At 39.4% G+C, this 17,163-nt stretch overlaps 1 protein-coding gene across 23 annotated transcripts in view; it reads right to left on the bottom strand.

The window, feature by feature from the left end:
• SNAP91 (synaptosome associated protein 91) overlaps window positions 1-17,163 on the bottom strand; it is a gene marked incomplete at both ends in the record, with an annotated part of 67,785 nt that overhangs the window by 8,307 nt on the left and 42,315 nt on the right. For 4 of the 23 annotated variants that reach the window (XM_079532903.1, XM_079532914.1, XM_079532921.1 and 1 more), the window contains 9 exons: window positions 50-80; window positions 1,614-1,763; window positions 3,032-3,169; window positions 9,989-10,072; window positions 10,993-11,076; window positions 11,546-11,617; window positions 11,722-11,799; window positions 11,996-12,253; window positions 12,788-12,895. In XM_079532903.1, coding sequence (XP_079389029.1) covers window positions 50-80; window positions 1,614-1,763; window positions 3,032-3,169; window positions 9,989-10,072; window positions 10,993-11,076; window positions 11,546-11,617; window positions 11,722-11,799; window positions 11,996-12,253; window positions 12,788-12,895 — 1,003 coding nt within the window. Of the gene's footprint in view, window positions 1-49; window positions 81-1,613; window positions 1,764-3,031; window positions 3,170-9,988; window positions 10,073-10,992; window positions 11,077-11,545; window positions 11,618-11,721; window positions 11,800-11,995; window positions 12,254-12,783; window positions 12,896-17,163 lie in introns of all 23 variants that reach the window. The other 19 variants (XM_079532916.1, XM_079532917.1, XM_079532918.1 and 16 more) reach the window with 13 other exon arrangements.

The raw sequence follows: 17,163 nt of genomic DNA, 5'->3' as shown, positions 1-17,163 counted from the left end.
ACAGACCTGAAAACTTTCTTTCTTTTTTTAAATTAAAAGTTGAACTTACTTTTTAGAAGTGGTACCAGAAATTCCAAGATCTGAAAGTTGTAAGAAAAAAAGAGGGAAAAAAGGTCACATATCTAAGAAATTGAAGTGCATCAAAGTAACAGTTCATGTTTCACAGCACAAGGGCTTATAAAGAATAATGAAGTTTTGGCTGTCTTCATTTACCTAATCAGCATCAGAGTACTAGCCACACCTAAATCTGATTCAGGACTACATCTGAGGAATCATATGGATGTCTTATACTTCAAGCCATTTTTGCTCCAAAAGCAAGCCACAGTGCCAATACATTTATTTCTACAAAACGTTCTTTAAGGTATTAAAACTACCACAAATGACAGCACTATCTATTCATCATATTATATACTGAAAGTTATTTTACTCAGACAGATAAAACTGTTAACTGAATGTTCTGCAGTTTTATCTGCTCTGTCATGAATGGGTGCTCCAAGCAGTTTCCTTAACTACCCTATGAAGGAATTTTTAATCTAATTTTTAAAGAACTCTCTTCTCACATGGTCAGCACAAGTCCTGTAAGTCGGACTGCTGAGTACGACTATTTTCTCCCCCAAAGTTGGATACACCAAATGACTTGCAGAAGGCGTTTTGAGTGATTAAAACTTCTGCTGACTTCTAAATATGGACATTTCTCTCCACTCCTAACAGAAGAGTGTGCACCTTAAGATCAGTTATATCTTTGCTGTATTTACATACAGGAATGGTATATCCAATGTATAAGGTCCTTCAAGAACAACTTCCACACTGTACCTTACTCTAGGTAAGTCTGTGTTAGATTTGTACAGGGTGCTACTGATCTTTAGTTATAACGACTACCTCACTACAGGAAAGAATATTTTTTGTTTAGCTTCAAGTACATGTATTGGGAAGTTCACTATCTGAGATAAGGTCTGTTCTTCATACCACTGCTACTCTGTTCTCACAAGGAGAATAGCAACATCTCTGAACTTTTTCTGCCTAAATTCTATGGTACTACCAGATGCTTTGGACAATTTTCACCATTCCATCTGTTAATACTTGAGTGCCCATATGTTAGGAGTCTGATTATGTCCCTGAACATAAGATGCCCCTGAACATAGGATGCTCAAATGTTACAAATCACAGTTAGCAAATAGATCCTATTGTTTATCCCAGATCCTAAACACAATCACAGAATCACATAATACTAGGGGGTAGAAGGGACCCCTGAAGATCACGTAGTTCAGCCTCCTGCTAAAGCAGGCTCCCTACAGTAGATTACACAGGAAGCATCTAGGCGGGTTTTGAATACCTTGGGAGGAGACTCCATAACATCTCTGGGCAAACCTTTTCCAGTGCTCTGTCACCCTCAAAGACAAGTTCTTTCTTGTATTCAGATGGAATGAGTGACAAGCTATGATCCTAGAGCACCAGCTACCTGAATCAGACTCTACTCTTGCCTATAGCTGACCTGATCTCCACAAAGAAACAGGACACTGAAACAAGAAAGGTAAAATGCACAGGTGTTTGGATCCACAAATAAACAGTATTGTTATGTGCCACATCACTTAAAACAGGCATTTGTCACTTACTGCCTACTAAGTTTGCGAGAGATGAATCAAGATCACTTCCAAGACCTTTGCTTGCTGCTGAAGCAGGAACTGTTGTTGTGGCTGCAGGTGTTATAGACTGACCAGCAGGAACCATAGTTGGCATAAGAAGATCACCTAAGCCATCAAACACTAAAAGGGACAGGAAAATAGTTTATGAACAGCAGCTTTGGTAAGAAAAACACTACCAGACACTTGGATGTTGGTCCAACAAATATAGCACAGACAACAACGTCACAAGACTTACCAAAACACAGTTTGACATTAAAAGTAATGCCAACAAGGGCATGCACATCATTTTACTAGAGACTGAACATCCAGTAGTAACCCTAAAAGAGTTATACCAATGAAAAATAAAATGACAGAACATGCCTAAAAGTACTTCAATTGAATTTACACAGAGTTAGTACTATTTCCACATGACACTACTCTTCTTAAAGTTATCCTTAGAAAGACATTAGATGCACACACATTTGTCAGGAGATATTCATTTAAAGGCTTTTAAAATGAACATCTTGCAGCAAACACCACTTAGAATTATGGTGGCGAAGATAGTCTTATACCTTGACATGGTAACAGGATTGAAACAGTCTCAGGATGTTACTATTCACTTGCAAGCAGCAGGGAGTTGGGAAAACCTACTAATATCTCAAAAGATCAGAAGGAATAAGAACCATCCACACTGACAGAGCTAGTTTCCTTAGTCCAGCCATCTCTCAGAAGCTAATTTTTTTAGATCCCTTGAGGTCAAACTGTTTGGTACATCCCATGCCAACACTCTGTCTTCTGATCTGTATTTGAGGTACATGCTAATATTAAGTCAACAGGAAGGGGTAGCATGTGCACTGGCAAGCAACCAAATAACCACGCAGCAGTACTACTTTGACCTTTTTTTCTTGTACAGTTGCAGAACTCACCAATTTTAAGTTTGTAGCAAGGACCCAGCATGGAAAGTATAGAATGGAAGAGATACAAACAAAATGATAGCAGTGATGAAAGTTTAAGCTTATAAGTCAGGCAAAGAACTTTGTCTCAGTTCTGTGAATCTTCAGGTGCCATGCGAGCTTAAAAACAGCTTCAGCAGCAACAGCGAGATGACTTGGGTACGTATTTAATTTACAGAAGAGTATTTTCACTGAGTAATTTCTGATTCATGCCATAAAGCACGTGCAAGGATGATGCTTGCATTAGTTCAGTTTCCACTGACATGGTAGAATAAAACATGGTCACAGAAAGCTCTTGGGCACACATTTCCCTAAATATAACACTGAGTTCTTCCAGTTGAGATGAAAGGGAAATCACTTCTACTGCTTGCATTCCAAGCCTAAATATAGTGCCACTAACTCATCTAACACATAAAACACATTAGAAAATTCATAGGAAGAAACCTTTTGACTCACCTGATGCATCAAATGAACTGCCAGTCGTTGGAGCTGTTGTTCCAAAAGCTGCATCAAAGTTAGGCTGTAGTAAGCTTGTTTGAGCTGGAGTGACTGGAGACGGTGATGGAGAAGGAGCAATAAAAGAACCTCCAAAGCCTTCAAAAAGTCACATAAAAGAGGTGTGAACATTAGAGACAGTCTTGATGGGCTGTGTTTAACAAAAGCTCAATCTATAAAAGGCTCAATCTATAATAAAATAAATCTAAAAAGAATTACTAGACCACTAGCAAACAGTTCAGTACTACACAAGCATCCTTATGCCAAATATGATCCAAGAAATTTAAGCTTTTTCAAGAGTTGCTGGTAAAAACTTCAATGTTCATTATTTAGATACCTCCAGAAGTGCACTAACAGAATACACAATTCTTCCCATACTATGTGCTAGTTAAGTAAGCTCACATACAGAAGACAATAAAAAAGGATGAGTTCAGAAAAAAAGTGAAACAGAAGACTGGCTTGAGAAGAGCATTATGACCACAGTTTAATGGACCCAGCTACTCAGGAATTGCAACTCAGAAGGCAGTGTTTTACTCATCCAGTTTGTCTCTCATCATCTTAAAACATCCTGGTCTGTCTTGTCAAGATGTCTTCAAGGTGCTGCCCACCATCCCTTCCTCCTTCCAAAGCAGATCAACAATATCCACAAATATAAACAAAACCTAATCATGGAGATTCTCCAGCCTTAAAGTAATTTATTCCCATGCTTAACTATTCTTAAAATCCCTCCCCTGCCCACTATAGAATTTGATCTCCCTTGCAATTTAAGTTTATATGCATTATCTACAGACTCTAGAAACTGTTTAAATATGCAAAGACTGCCAAAAAGAGAACAGAAATATGACACCTCCTCAATTCTCTCTAGTCTACAAGCCAGTCTTCTTATTCAATCTTTTCTTGGCTGTGATGCCTGAGATCTCTATACTCCCTCAGTCTTGGCCTTGGCTTTTCCCAGCTGCCCTTGCATTAGGAAGTTCTGAGCTCACCATTCTAACTGCAACCACAAATATAAAAGGAAGACAACTCTGCACATCGTGTAGGCTGTAATTTTCTCCTTGCCATCAGAGTGGGAAGCATATTACTCTCCCATGGCTGAACATAAGACGGTGATGTGTCAGTAGTCCACCACTGCCTTTAGCTTCTTTTCTTCAGTTAATCATTACTTTCCAAGACCAGAAGCTTGCATGTTTACCCATTTGAAATGTCTTCTTCAGACTACTTTCTCCAATATGTGGAGACCACTCAGTTCTTATCTAAAAATACATCTTTCTTCTTGTGTGTGAAATCTGAAAAATTAAGGATGCTACTCTGTCACACTGTTGAAATACATGCATCAATTCAGAAGGCATGAAACTTTTATCACTGCCTCAACTTCTAACTAGTTTGTACCACTCCTTTAAGCAGTCATCTAATTCCTTCCTTTTCATCTTGCTTCAACTTTTCTTTAGTTACCAGTTCACTAGAGAAGAAAGCTCTGAAAATTTTATAACCCCTTATTAGTTTTTTAACCAAAACTGCTTTCCATGATGACAGGATGTATCAATTACAGAACATTATGCAGACATCTGCCAAACAGTGACAATAGCATATTTCTCAGCTACGAAAACAAATCTTCCCCAGGCATTTAACTACAAGACAAACCAGTGATGAATGTAAAGTATTTGTGTTCAAATTGTGATCATTAATTATATCAAATATTACTGTGAGATCTCAGATGATCTCCCCCAAAGTGATAGTTTCTCATAATGAAGTAAAACTAAACACCAAATACTTTAAAAGTGTGGAAAGGGTAGGAAAAAAGTGGCATTGCAGGTCCAGGAGAACACAACCTGATTAGAAAGACCTCTAAGTATATCCTTCAGCTGCTTAAGTTTGCCAGATTGCAGGCAGTGACACATCATAACTTAAACTAGTCCCTTTAGATGACTGATTGATTGGACTGGATGGAGGCAGGGAAGCAAGAGAAGGACACAGAGCAGCCTGTTTTCAATAGCCTGAAGTAAAGAGCATTTCAAATGCCTGCATGAGCTTCCTTTGGCTTATTAGACCCACCTCAGGGTTCTGGCACCAAGAAATCTTTAATACCCAAACTCTACTCTGTACATGCTTGCAGTTGCTAAATGAGAAGCTGAACAAACATACTGAATCAGAGAGCTGCCTCAGCTCCCCAGTGTCTGTTTGTGAGGCAGGTTTGTCACTGGGTAGTTTAAGAGGTGATATCTGATCTGATTATTCAGTCCCAGCCCCTGCTAAAAGCAGGTTTCATCAAATCAGGTGGCTCAGACACAGTTGCTTTGAGCACTTCTATGATGAGATAATCCACCATCTCTGTGGGCAGATAATTCTAGTATCTGATGATTCTTGTGGTAATAAATTAATAAATAAAAGTTTCTGGAATTCCCACACCGTCTTTTTCTTCTTACAGTGCACCTCCATAAGGAACATGGCTGATTTTTGTATCCCTCCAAAGAGGTGGATTTAGACAGCTATAATGCGTAGCTTTTGCCTTCTTAAGGGTGAATGGATCCAGCTCCCAACCTCTGCTCATTTTTCACATTTGTCACCATCTTGGTGGCCCTCCACTGAATGATCTCACACTGGTATGACTTGGTCACCTACTTCAAGAGATTACTTTTAATACATTTCAGAAGTCCCCTGGATCACCTGTGCCCAGTCATACTGCCCTTCCAGCACATATGGTGGTTAAAGCTGCTCATGAGTGCCAAGGCCAGCAAAGCTTTCTCTATCTGCCTACAGGGAGGCTTTTTCTACTGCTTCATTCTGACTAGATGGTCTATAGCAGGTAACTACTATAAAATTACTAGTGCTCTGATTCTTATATACAAACTTCTGGTTCAACGCCAGTCTCAAGGCCAAGCTTTAGGCATTCAGCTACATGTAGAAAACATACTTATCATTGAAGAATCACGCAGAAGCAGGGTAATAAGGCATATGGTTGATGGACAAAGGCATCTGACTCCAACAATCCCTACAGCACCAGAACTGTCTAAAGATCCAATGCTCAGACCCATTCTGCCTCCTGAGTGAGAAGGAGCTTGGCAGCAGTATATGACATAACACAGTTTATACAATTTTGTTTAGAAAATTATGTACACTTTTTCCAAATCCCCACAAAATGCCTATTTTTCCAGCTACAGAACGGAGTCCTCCCCAGCTTCAGGTGAAGTTTGCATGGTAAGTTCTCTTAGTTTCATAGCTTTCAGCCACATGCACAATCATCAGGCACAGAAGCCACAAATATGCATTAACATGTATATTTCCTAGTCATCCATGCTTTTACAAGACCCAGAGAAAGATGGCAGAAATAGCAACAGCTGAGGTATGTTGTATGGACATCTCCAACTGCCTGATTTTGAAGTTGTTTTTACTAGCGTACTCAGTAAGATTTCTTTCTCCCAGTGTGACTCCCATCTACAATAAGGGAAATAAGGAGGATCCAGGGAACTACAGGCCTGTCAGCCTGACCTCAGTACCAGGGAAAGTTATGGAGCAAATCATCTTGGCTGAGATCACACGGCATGTGTGTGACATCCAGTGGATCAGGCCTAGCCAGCATGGGTTCATGAAAGGCAGGTCATGCTTGACCAACCTCATCTCCTTCTACAACTGGCTGACGAGACTGGTAGATGAGGAAAAGGCTGTTGATGTAGTCTACCTAGACTTCAGCAAAGCCTTTGACACAGTCTATTACAGTATTCTTCTGGGGAAACTGGCTGCCCGTGGCCTGGACAGGTATACCCTTCTTTGGGTAATTTGGGTAAGGAACTGGCTAGAGAGCCATGCCCAAAGGTTAGTGGTTAATGGAGTTAAGTCCAGCTGGAGCCCCTTTTCAAGTGGTGTCCCCCAGGGGTCGGTACTGGGGCCCGTCTTGTTTAATATCTTTATTGATGACCTAGATGAAGGGATTGAGTGTACCTCAGTAAGCCTGCAGATGACACCAAGTTGGGTGGTAGTGTCGATCTGCCTGAGGGTAGGGAGGCCCTTCAGAGGGATCCAGATAAGCTGGATCATTGGGCTGAGGTGAATGGGATGAGGTCCAACAAGGCCAAATGCCAGGTCCTGCACTTTGGCCACAACTCCATACAGTGCTACAAGCTTGGAGTTAAATGGTTGGGTGACTCTGAAGAGGAAAGGGACCTTGAGGTTGGTTGATGCTCAGCTGAACATGAGCCAACAGTGTGCCCAGGTGGCCAAGAGGGCCAATGCTATCCTGATCTGCATTAGAAATAGTGTGGCCAGCAGGAGCAGGGAGGTGATCATCCCCCTGTATTGAGCGCTGGTGAGGCCGCACCTCGAGTACTATGTTCAGTTTTGGGCTCCTTGCTACAAGAAAGACATTGAGGCCTTGGAACGTGTCCAGAGAAGGGCAACGAAACTGGTGAGGGGTCTGGAGCACAAGTCTTATGAGGAGCGGCTGAAGGAGCTGGGAATGTTCAGTCTGGAGAAGAGGAGGCTCAGGGGAGACCTTGTTGCATTCTACAACTTCCTGAAGGGAGGTTGTGGTGAAGAGGGATTTGGCCTCTTCTCCCAGGCAACAAACAGGATCCAAGGAAATGGCCACAAGTTGTACAAGAGGTTTAGGTTAGACATAAAGAAAACTTTTTCTCTCAGAGAATGGTCAGGCACTGGAATGGCTGCCCAGGGAGGTGGTGGAGTCGCCGTCCCTGGCAGTGTTTAGGAGGTGTCTGGACGAGGACCTGCGAGATATGGTTTAGTGCTTGTGGTAGCAGTGGTAATGGGAGGATAGTTGGACTAGATGATCTTGCAGGTTGTTTCCAACCTTGTGATTCTATGATTCTGTCATTGTTATAAGAACATACTATTAGACACTGGGATACACATGTATTCATTTAATTGAACAGAAAAATCTAGAAGGGGAAAAGGCTAGACTATTGCATGTACTGACATAACTATATTTTTGTCTGCTGAGAGGCTCAGAAGAGTATGAAAAAAATTCTACCACCCTTTCCAAGAGAGCAGAGTCTAGCCACTTACCTGAAAGCAGAACACTTGAGACAATGATGCATGGCAAGTATACTCGTAACACTCTGCATATAAAGACTTGTTACAGCTAATCATAAACCATGAAGGACAAGCCTTCAGCGAAACCTAGACAATCTTAAATTTAAAACTGGATTGCACTGCAGGCTATACATCTGCCATTATCTAGGGTGAACAAATGTTCAGCAATATGCTGTGATGTTTCCCGACCCTCTGTGTATGCCAAATTGAGATTTACCTCTAACTTGGTGTCATTTTGGATGCATATAAGTAGAAAAAATCTATTCACTCAAACAGCTTCAGGTCTGCTTGAGTATTCAGACTTACGACAACCATTATATAATTCAGGTATCGATTTAATGCGACTCATCAGATTCAGAAAGTGCACTGCAGAAGTTTAAGCCATCTAGAGCATAACTCTTACTGTAATTTAAGTTTAGTTACAGATAAAGACAGAAAGCATTTTTTTATTCTAATGCTTGTATTGACAAGATTAGCTTTTTCTTGACAGCATCTTTGCACCCAGTCCCCACATACTGCAAAGGGCAGCGGCACTTCCTTTTGTAAACTTTTTTTCTTACAAAATTACCAGAATCTACTTGGTAAAGTCTCATCTACAGTTTAAAAGCTATTCATAAGCTTTTTAACCAATACAAAGAATAACAGTATTAAAACAAAAGGAAGCCTTCCAACCTGAAGTCTGGTAACTGCTTGTATGCCCTCACAGTGTATGTTCCACTAAGTAGTCAGATGGCCAGAAATGAAACAGATTCAGAACAGACATGCATGTTATTCTCTAGAACATTTATATTTTAGCGAAGCCCAACTAGGAGATGCCCCCACACAGAGCAGATACTATCAAACACACTGAGATATCTTATTTGCATTATACATTTCTGAAGACAAAAACATACATAGGATTTGACTTCTGTCATGTAAATTGACATGGGAGAACTTCAGACGTACAGACAGCCAATGACATCAGGTCCAACCATGCCTAGAATGGTTAATCATTACGTAAAGAGCAAACTTCCACTCTGGGTCTGAACTAAAGCCACAGAAGCACAACACAAAGCTAACAATCATCCACATTTGCAAAGGATAACCTGACAAATTCACCTTTTAGAAACATGAGGAAAAATTAGTCAAGTTCTCCTTCAAACCAGAAACATATTAGTTTTCTTTAAGCCTGAACAAAAACATGCTGGGATCTTGTTTTCTATGAACTTCATACCGGGATGGGGAAGAGTCTGACTGTTTAAAACAATTTTTATATCCACTAAAATACACAATGTGGCAGGCATTTTGCAGAAGCAGAATTCAGCTGAAGTGGCTTAGCTTTTAGGATGCAGACTAGAAGTATAGTTATTTGACCTCCTAAATTGGCATCACATTCTAATGCCACACTCAGAACAAGCGAGTATAAGGAGAGGATTTCTAGCACTGTTGTGTCCTTGCACTCAAGGCGGCTCTCTTTTGTCAACCCACTCTTTCTGGTTAAACACAAGACTGTTGAGAGAAATCATTGATTCCATTTTCTAACATCTGAAGTATGTAAGTTGACTTTATTAAATCAACAATAACGATGAATTACAAGTGAGGAATAAAAAGTGTAGCCTCCTATCTAGTTAGATGGCAACTCTGCCCACAGCAGGGGGGTTGGAACAAGACAATTGCTAAGGTGCACTTCCAACCTAAGCCTTTCTATGAGATAACACCTCCATTACAAACCCAAGAAGTTTTAATTTAAGTTTGAAGTACCAAGAAACCTTACTAAAAGCTATTTTTATCCCACTGCAATCATCCATATCCACCCAAGCAAGATTTCACAAGATTTCATAAGACTATCCATTAGATTTTGCATGACAATAAATTGGTTAAAAAGTTCTTTATTACCAGCCAATAAGTCTGCAGAAGCTGAGGAACTAGAAGTGGCCTGGGTTGCCGGCTGAGGTTCAGGAGCACTACTTCCAAAAGCATCTAAAGGGAATTCCAGGAAGCAAAGAGTTCAATATTAAATGCATCAATTCATCATTCATCTCAAATAAGAGACAACAATAGGATAACAATTTCATTAATCAGAAGAAAATGAACGTGCTTAGCCATCTTTATTTCAGAGCAGTACCATGGATGCAAAGCTCAGGTGGAAGAAAAGGAGATGCAACAAACCAGCATTTCAAAGATTTTTCTATAACAAAGAATAGCAGTGAAGAAGATAAGAATATTAGGTCAGTGAGGCTTGCAGATCCTTATATTTGGGCCACTTATCAGAAGACTCAAGAGCAGCATTCTAGACTAGAGGGGTAAGCCATTTTATTCAAAGTTTGGAGTAATTCCAGACATAATTTACTGACTCACATCAAGTCTTATTAGACGTGTACTTCACTAATGTTTGAAAATTCACTACTTCTAAGTAACAATCATCTCTTCTACAGCACTTCTAGAGCTGGTTGTGCTCATCCCAATTTCCAACTTTTCAAATCTAACAAGGACCTTGTAATTCAGCCCTCTGCTTTGAGGTAAATCACCCTCAAAAATTCAGCTGCTTTGCTCTGAGAAATGGAACTGAGAGAAACTAATGTGAAAGTAAAGAGTTGCAAAGAAGAAGTAAAAAAAAAAAAAAGGAAGAACATAATATACTTTCATTAGACTTCTGAGAAAAAGACTCATACATGCATTGACTGAAGACAGAATGGCAAATGTAAGGACAACAGAATGGTAACAACGACAGCTCATTTGCAGTTCATTAATGTGCAATATGAAGATTTGGACGTGTTATTCTTAGCTGTAATGACAAAGAAAAGCTGTAAGAAGGGGAAAACTGCAGCTTCGGCAAAGCGCAAAGTTAACTGAAATGAAGTGATTCAGCTCTGAAGTGGTGAGGAAAGAAAAATACCCACCACCAAATAGGTCAATCACACCTGAAGAATCCACCTTTGCTGGAGAGGCAGTGGGTAGAGGAGAGGGGGCTGCAAATGCATCCACTGCAGTAGGCATAGGATAAATAATATTTAGTATCAGCAAGGCAACAATGATAGCTAAATATTTCAAAGCAACATAGGCTCCATTAGGTAGAATCATGGGGTACGTAAAGCCGGGTGAGAGTCTGCAGAACTGCAAACAGAAAGTGTCACATTTCTCACACAGCAACTGAACATTGGAGTACTTTAAAGAAAAAAAAAACAACAAACAAAACATTTATTAATAACTTTCTTATGCTTACAGAAGAATATACTCTCTTAAAAACCACATCACTTACTTCAGTGTTAGCCACTTCATGATCCTCATCTTCAATAACTGCTAATCTTGTGATCAAAGTATCAACAAACCTACAATTTACTATTTCAGCTTAAAGATATAAATTGGTAATAAGTTTTGGTTTTCAGTTATAAGGAAAAAAAATCCACAAAATCAAAACCATAAGTCTATAGGATGGCATGTAAAAACACTTACCAGATAAGAGATCACCAGTGAGAGAACTCTCAGGCACAGGAGAAGCTCCGTGTGGTGGAGATGAAAAAGCATCTTCCAAAAACAAAAGAAAAAACAAGAAGTTGAGTATTGTTCAGTCAGTTTACACCATCACAAGGCATCAAAGCAGCAGAGTATTTAAAGACTTCACTCTTTACCTGTACCAAAGAGATCTATGCTAGGAGTAGCATCTGGTTTAGGAGCTGCAGGTGCCTCAGGGACAGACTCAAATAAATCTAAGGCCAAGAACACAACACGTCTTTAACTCATTTTTGAAACACAGGACTGAATGTGAACTTTGAAATTTTGTACATCATCTTTGGAGTTAATAGGCTCTCTGGTTTGAAAGCCTAGCACACAGCATGCATGCAACAATTTTTAGTTCAGTACTCCTGACAGATCAATCCACCAAAGAGTTAAAAACAAAATTACCACCAAAGATATCTAGAGCAGGAGGAGCGGAGGTGGTGGCAGTAGCAGAAGTGGTGGCAGTAGTGGTAGTGGCAGTAGCTGTAGTAGCAGTAGTGGCAGCAGCAACAGCAGCAGCTGGAGAAGGAGTTGTTGCAGGAGCTGGAGTGGCTGCACTAGTTGTAGGGGTAACTACAGGAACAGCAGTCTCTGTTGGCTTCATAGCAAAGAGGTCCAGCTCAGGAGCAGCCTCTGCACTACCTTCGGATGGGGCAAAGGGGTCTTGCAAAAAGGAGAGGGGAAATATACGTGTATGCTTACTTAGTATCAGTGAGGGAAGAAGTCAAGAACAAAGCAACTATAGGCTATGCACATACTGCAAATACACTCACACACACATAGATGAGGTTGTTCTACATCTAGCCTACTTATCCAGACATGCCACTTATGTTTTTCCAAAATAAAGACTGTCTGAAAGGCTGAGAAGTCCAGTTACTAAAGGGCAGAACATTCATAGGCCATTTGACAAGTCCAAAAAGGACAGAAAGATGATGAAAGAATATCCAGTTTAACAGGCTACTGCTCACTAAAGTCAGCACTGCCAGAATCTTTGATTAGCACTAATGAATAAGCAAAATAGTACCGGGACTCAGAAACAGGCCATTTTGTTAAGCATGCTCTTCCATCTAAGGTTTGTTTTGACCAATAGCGGGCACTAAGAAAATTTCAGAAAAACACACTGCCATGTAGTTTAAATAAAAGAAAACAAAACCAAAAACAGCAAAACAAGAAACCATCTAATGACATAAAACCCACCATTTCCTGAACATGCATCAAGAGCTGCTGCTACAGGGGTTGGGGTAGCTGGTGCTGCTGCCCCTTCAGTTGCTGCAGGGGCTTCCCCAGGAGAAGCTGCAAAGGCATCTTGGGTGCAGATTTAAAACAGAAATTAAAAGGAAAAAGGATAAAGAGAAGAAAAATATAGTAAAAGAAACAAGTTAAATTGCACAAGTAGATCCCCTTATACAACATGAATGTTGTTCTTCTGACAGCAAGACAAGACATGCAGCTTATATGCTTTGTCTCCCCCAACCCCACATGAGCAAGTTCTAGGGCTTGAAGAAGGAATTTCTCCAGTTGCTCAAAGTACAGCAAGCGTAAAAGGCTTTATTCTCATTGTATAAGGGTTCAGAGCAGCATGGTCATGGTCTACCCACAATTAATTAATGAAGAGTGGAGGTATTGCAGTATGTCAGTGTTAATACTGGTGTTGAAACTGAATTTCCACGTTGAAAGCCCACATTATACGTGATTATCCTTTACCTGAATTTACCTGCACAGGGGTCTGCAAACTTCAGCACTGTTATGAACAACAATCCAGTTATAGTGGAAGAGATCTATTGCTACCACTTCTAGCTTTTTGGTCAACATCTAAACAACTTTTGAAACATCTGAAAACCTTAATTTACTTTTTTCTTAACAGTATTTCAACAAGATATTTCTGAAGCTGGAAAAACTGATTCATAGGTTATATTTACTCAGCTTACTTCCAACAGATCCAAAATGTTCATTTTCACTACTGGCCAGCCATACTTAATCTCCACATCTATGAGGATTATCTCTAAGGCTAACAAGCCCAGTCAAGCAAGGGAAAAGAGTAGCTTTGGGGTTTTGGAATTACCTGCTCTTGAGTTTTGCCTGATTTGTTTTTTTGTGGCTTTTTTTTTTTTTTTTTTATTTGTCACTTGCTAATATATAGTTAAACTTCAAGCTCTGAACTTTGACAGCACTATTCCTAGATGTAAACCACCATTTGTAGCTGTTAATTCCACGGAGTAGTCCTAATGGGTGGTTTCATTCGGACTATCCTCATAAGCGAGCACATTTTTCACAAAAAAAAGATGGTGCAATTAAGATTAACTGGTTTAAGATGCTCATAAAGGCCATTCACCTACTAGCAAAAAGTTAGAGAGGTAAAAAAAAAACAACACTGTTCAGGAATACTGCAATTGCACTGCTAAATCAGCACAGGAAAAAGCTTAACATGCTTTAACTTGAATATCAATTTTAAAATGAAAACAACCATTTTAAAACCAAGTTTATGCCAGTTAATCTAAAAAGCCCAAAAAGAACATGCACTGAAATTTGAACATAAGAGATGAAAGCCAGTTACTCTTGCAATAGAATTAAAATGAATTGTTAGCAAATAAAGGCCTGCTAATAAGCCATTTCAAATATAATTCTATTTCTCATGTATCAAGGTTTAATAACAAAACTGGATGGCAGTTGTCCAAGCAAAAATAACAATTAGACAAAAGTCACATTATTGTATGCATACCAGGCACTGGCATATACACCTCAGAAGAAATTCAAGACAGAAGTGGACCGAAGACTTCTGAATCATACTACTTCAGAATACACTGTGCATGGTCCTGTGTGCTGCTGTTTGTCCTACTCTGATAGCCTTCCTGTGGACCATCAGCTTGCATTCTTGTGAAAGAACATATTTCTATCCACACAAGCCTGTACACCAACAATGCAATTCCCTCCTGAAATGTGGTCTATAGTTGACGTTTCTCAATTCTTTTGCAGCCCTTCAAAAGGCTCTGTTGTACTTGCACAGATGGCATCACATGTAGAGATGGATACTGTATATTTTATTAGTCAAAAAAACATACTTTTGCTTTTGTTCCTCCACACTGTTGTACTAACCCTATGAGTTTATACCCAGCATTGCAAAAGACCTTCTCTCTTTAAAGCAGCTAAGACATTTACTTAATTCCTTACATTTGCACATCTTTTGCTTCTAAAGAAAATGTAGTTTGACTTTTACAATCAAATGATACATGATCCTCACATGAGTTTACAGACAGCCCAGTAACTTCAAGAGATATTACTGAAGCCTTTACAACTTCATACTACACAGAACATCAAATGGGAGTCGTAGATATGTATTACATACTGCTTAACTACTAATTGTTGAAATGTGTAAAGAAGGGTGCCCTTAAGTTCTGAAATACTGAAATAGTGCTTCATTATGTACTGTCCACAGCAAAATAAATGTTTCTGAGAGTGGTCTGTGTAATTTTAAAAATTCCAGCTTTTTTATTTGATGCTACTGCATCAATACAGGATAAAAGCTTTTCACACTGATGATACTGATACTCATCTAATGTAATGTGTAACATCTGGAACAACTGTATGAAAGTCAAAATCACAGGAATGATCATAGAACTAAGTGTGCAGGTGAAAAGGATGTTCTGTTTACACATTTTTTTCTCTATTATTTTTTTATATGGAGAACCTCTGGTGAGCTAACAGGACTTACTTCACTTTGCTCAGTGTTAGGAAAGAATCTTATAAATATACAAGTTTTTAAAATAAACATTAGTTTGGTATACGCTACGAATGCATGTTCAAGCATGAAAGAGACATTCACTAGGGAAAGCCACAGTCCTCCTGCCTAATCACATCATCTGAATGCTCAGCATTTGCCCAAAGTCTGTTATTTGCTATCCTCACTGTTTACATGATAGAATAAATTTAATTCAAAAGCACATCAATGATGTCCAAAAACACTATGTCTGAATTCTGTCACTGAGATGGAAAGCATTTCAAGATATTTCTTTTCCTCTACCTTTAGATTTCTCCCTGTTGAGAATGACTCCAGTTGCACTCTGAATTCAGCCTCTAGATAGGGAATTTTTAAGTGGGACCAGTTAAATGAAAGCTCACCCATCATTCAGACTGAATTCTTCAAGAAGCTATGGTGGATCAACCCTGCATTTCTCACCTACTTTCCAGGAATACATTAGATAAAGACGTAACACAGGACTGTTTTCCTAAAGACAAAGTCCAGCCAGAGTCACAGGTAGCATACAAGCTCCATATCAGTAGTAATGCATAAGAAGAAAAGTCAGAATTTATTCCTGCAAAGTCTCCTCTTCTGCTTCTGTCTTCTCTGCTGCCTTTTTTCTATCCCTTTTGCCTACCCTGCCACTTCTTGGAGACTCTTCACATGCTTTCTTTTGAGATCACTGTTCTTGCTCCTTCCTGTAGTGCACCTCACTGACAAGACACAGTGCAAAGCAACTAAGAACTTATTTATGTATTTATTTTAATCATTATTTTTATCAATTCATTTAAAAGTGATACATCTATTCCAAATGAAGAATACTATTTGAAAGTGCTGTTTCCAAGACTGACTTACCTTCCAAAGCCAACACACCAGAAGTAAGCACTGCACATTATGTAACAATGAATTCATCAGGCCTTGGCCTCTGCAACAAGCTTCCAAGAGTAACAAATGTCAGATTCTTGCTTCTGGTGGTATCGTAAACTGCTGCCAGGTCAAATGGTTTCTGAACTTCCTGATTCTGCGGCACTAGACTCTCTTCTACCCTTTTAAAAGGAGGGATTAAGAAGCAGTGAACCAGCTCCACTCCTTCCTCAGAGCTTGTCAGCAATTTTACTGGAGCTATCTGAAAGATGTCTGTTGAAGCCAGTCTTAAAAAAAACAAAACCTTTTTCTAGATACTTCCAGTCTTTGGGAAAAGCCTTTATAGTCAAACTGTTTTTGTACAAGACCTCTGTATCAATCCTGGAACTAGAACCAACAGATAAACACACCCAATCAGTGAACATACGTTAAAGTTCTAGAATACACCAAGTATTTTACCAAGTTTTTACACCAAGTAAGTTACTACTAATTCTTGACATCCACTGAGCCACAGGAAGTATGATTCATAGGATAAGACAACTAGAAAAATGGAATGGTTGGGAATGTTAGTAGCTTGTAGATCAAAAGATTTTTCCATAAACCTGAGCTGGTACCACGTTGAAAAAAAACAGTAGTTTCTCACTTGTTGAGCAGCCCTCTGCTTCATTAGACAAGTGAGCTGACAACATACTGAGTGGAGAGGGAGGTTTATTCTTATTCAAGGTTAGCAGCTAAGATTAGAGACCAAAAGAGCATAACAAAACTATAGGAAAATGCTTCCTATAACTCAATTTTATCATTGGCATTTAGTACCAAGTTCATTGCCATTTCAATTTACTGTCATGCTACGCAAGGTAAAGCATAGATTTAAGAATATTGAAATGAAGTCATTTCAGCTGGCTCAGTATTGTATTTACAGGAAAAGTCCAAATTAAACAATAGCTCAGGCATGGCATGTAAGAAATGCAAAAAG

Source organism: Tetrao urogallus, assembly GCF_951394365.1.
Source record: "Tetrao urogallus genome assembly, chromosome: 2".
NCBI lineage: Eukaryota > Metazoa > Chordata > Aves > Galliformes > Phasianidae > Tetrao > Tetrao urogallus.
This window is presented reverse-complemented; position numbering and strand designations above follow the sequence as displayed.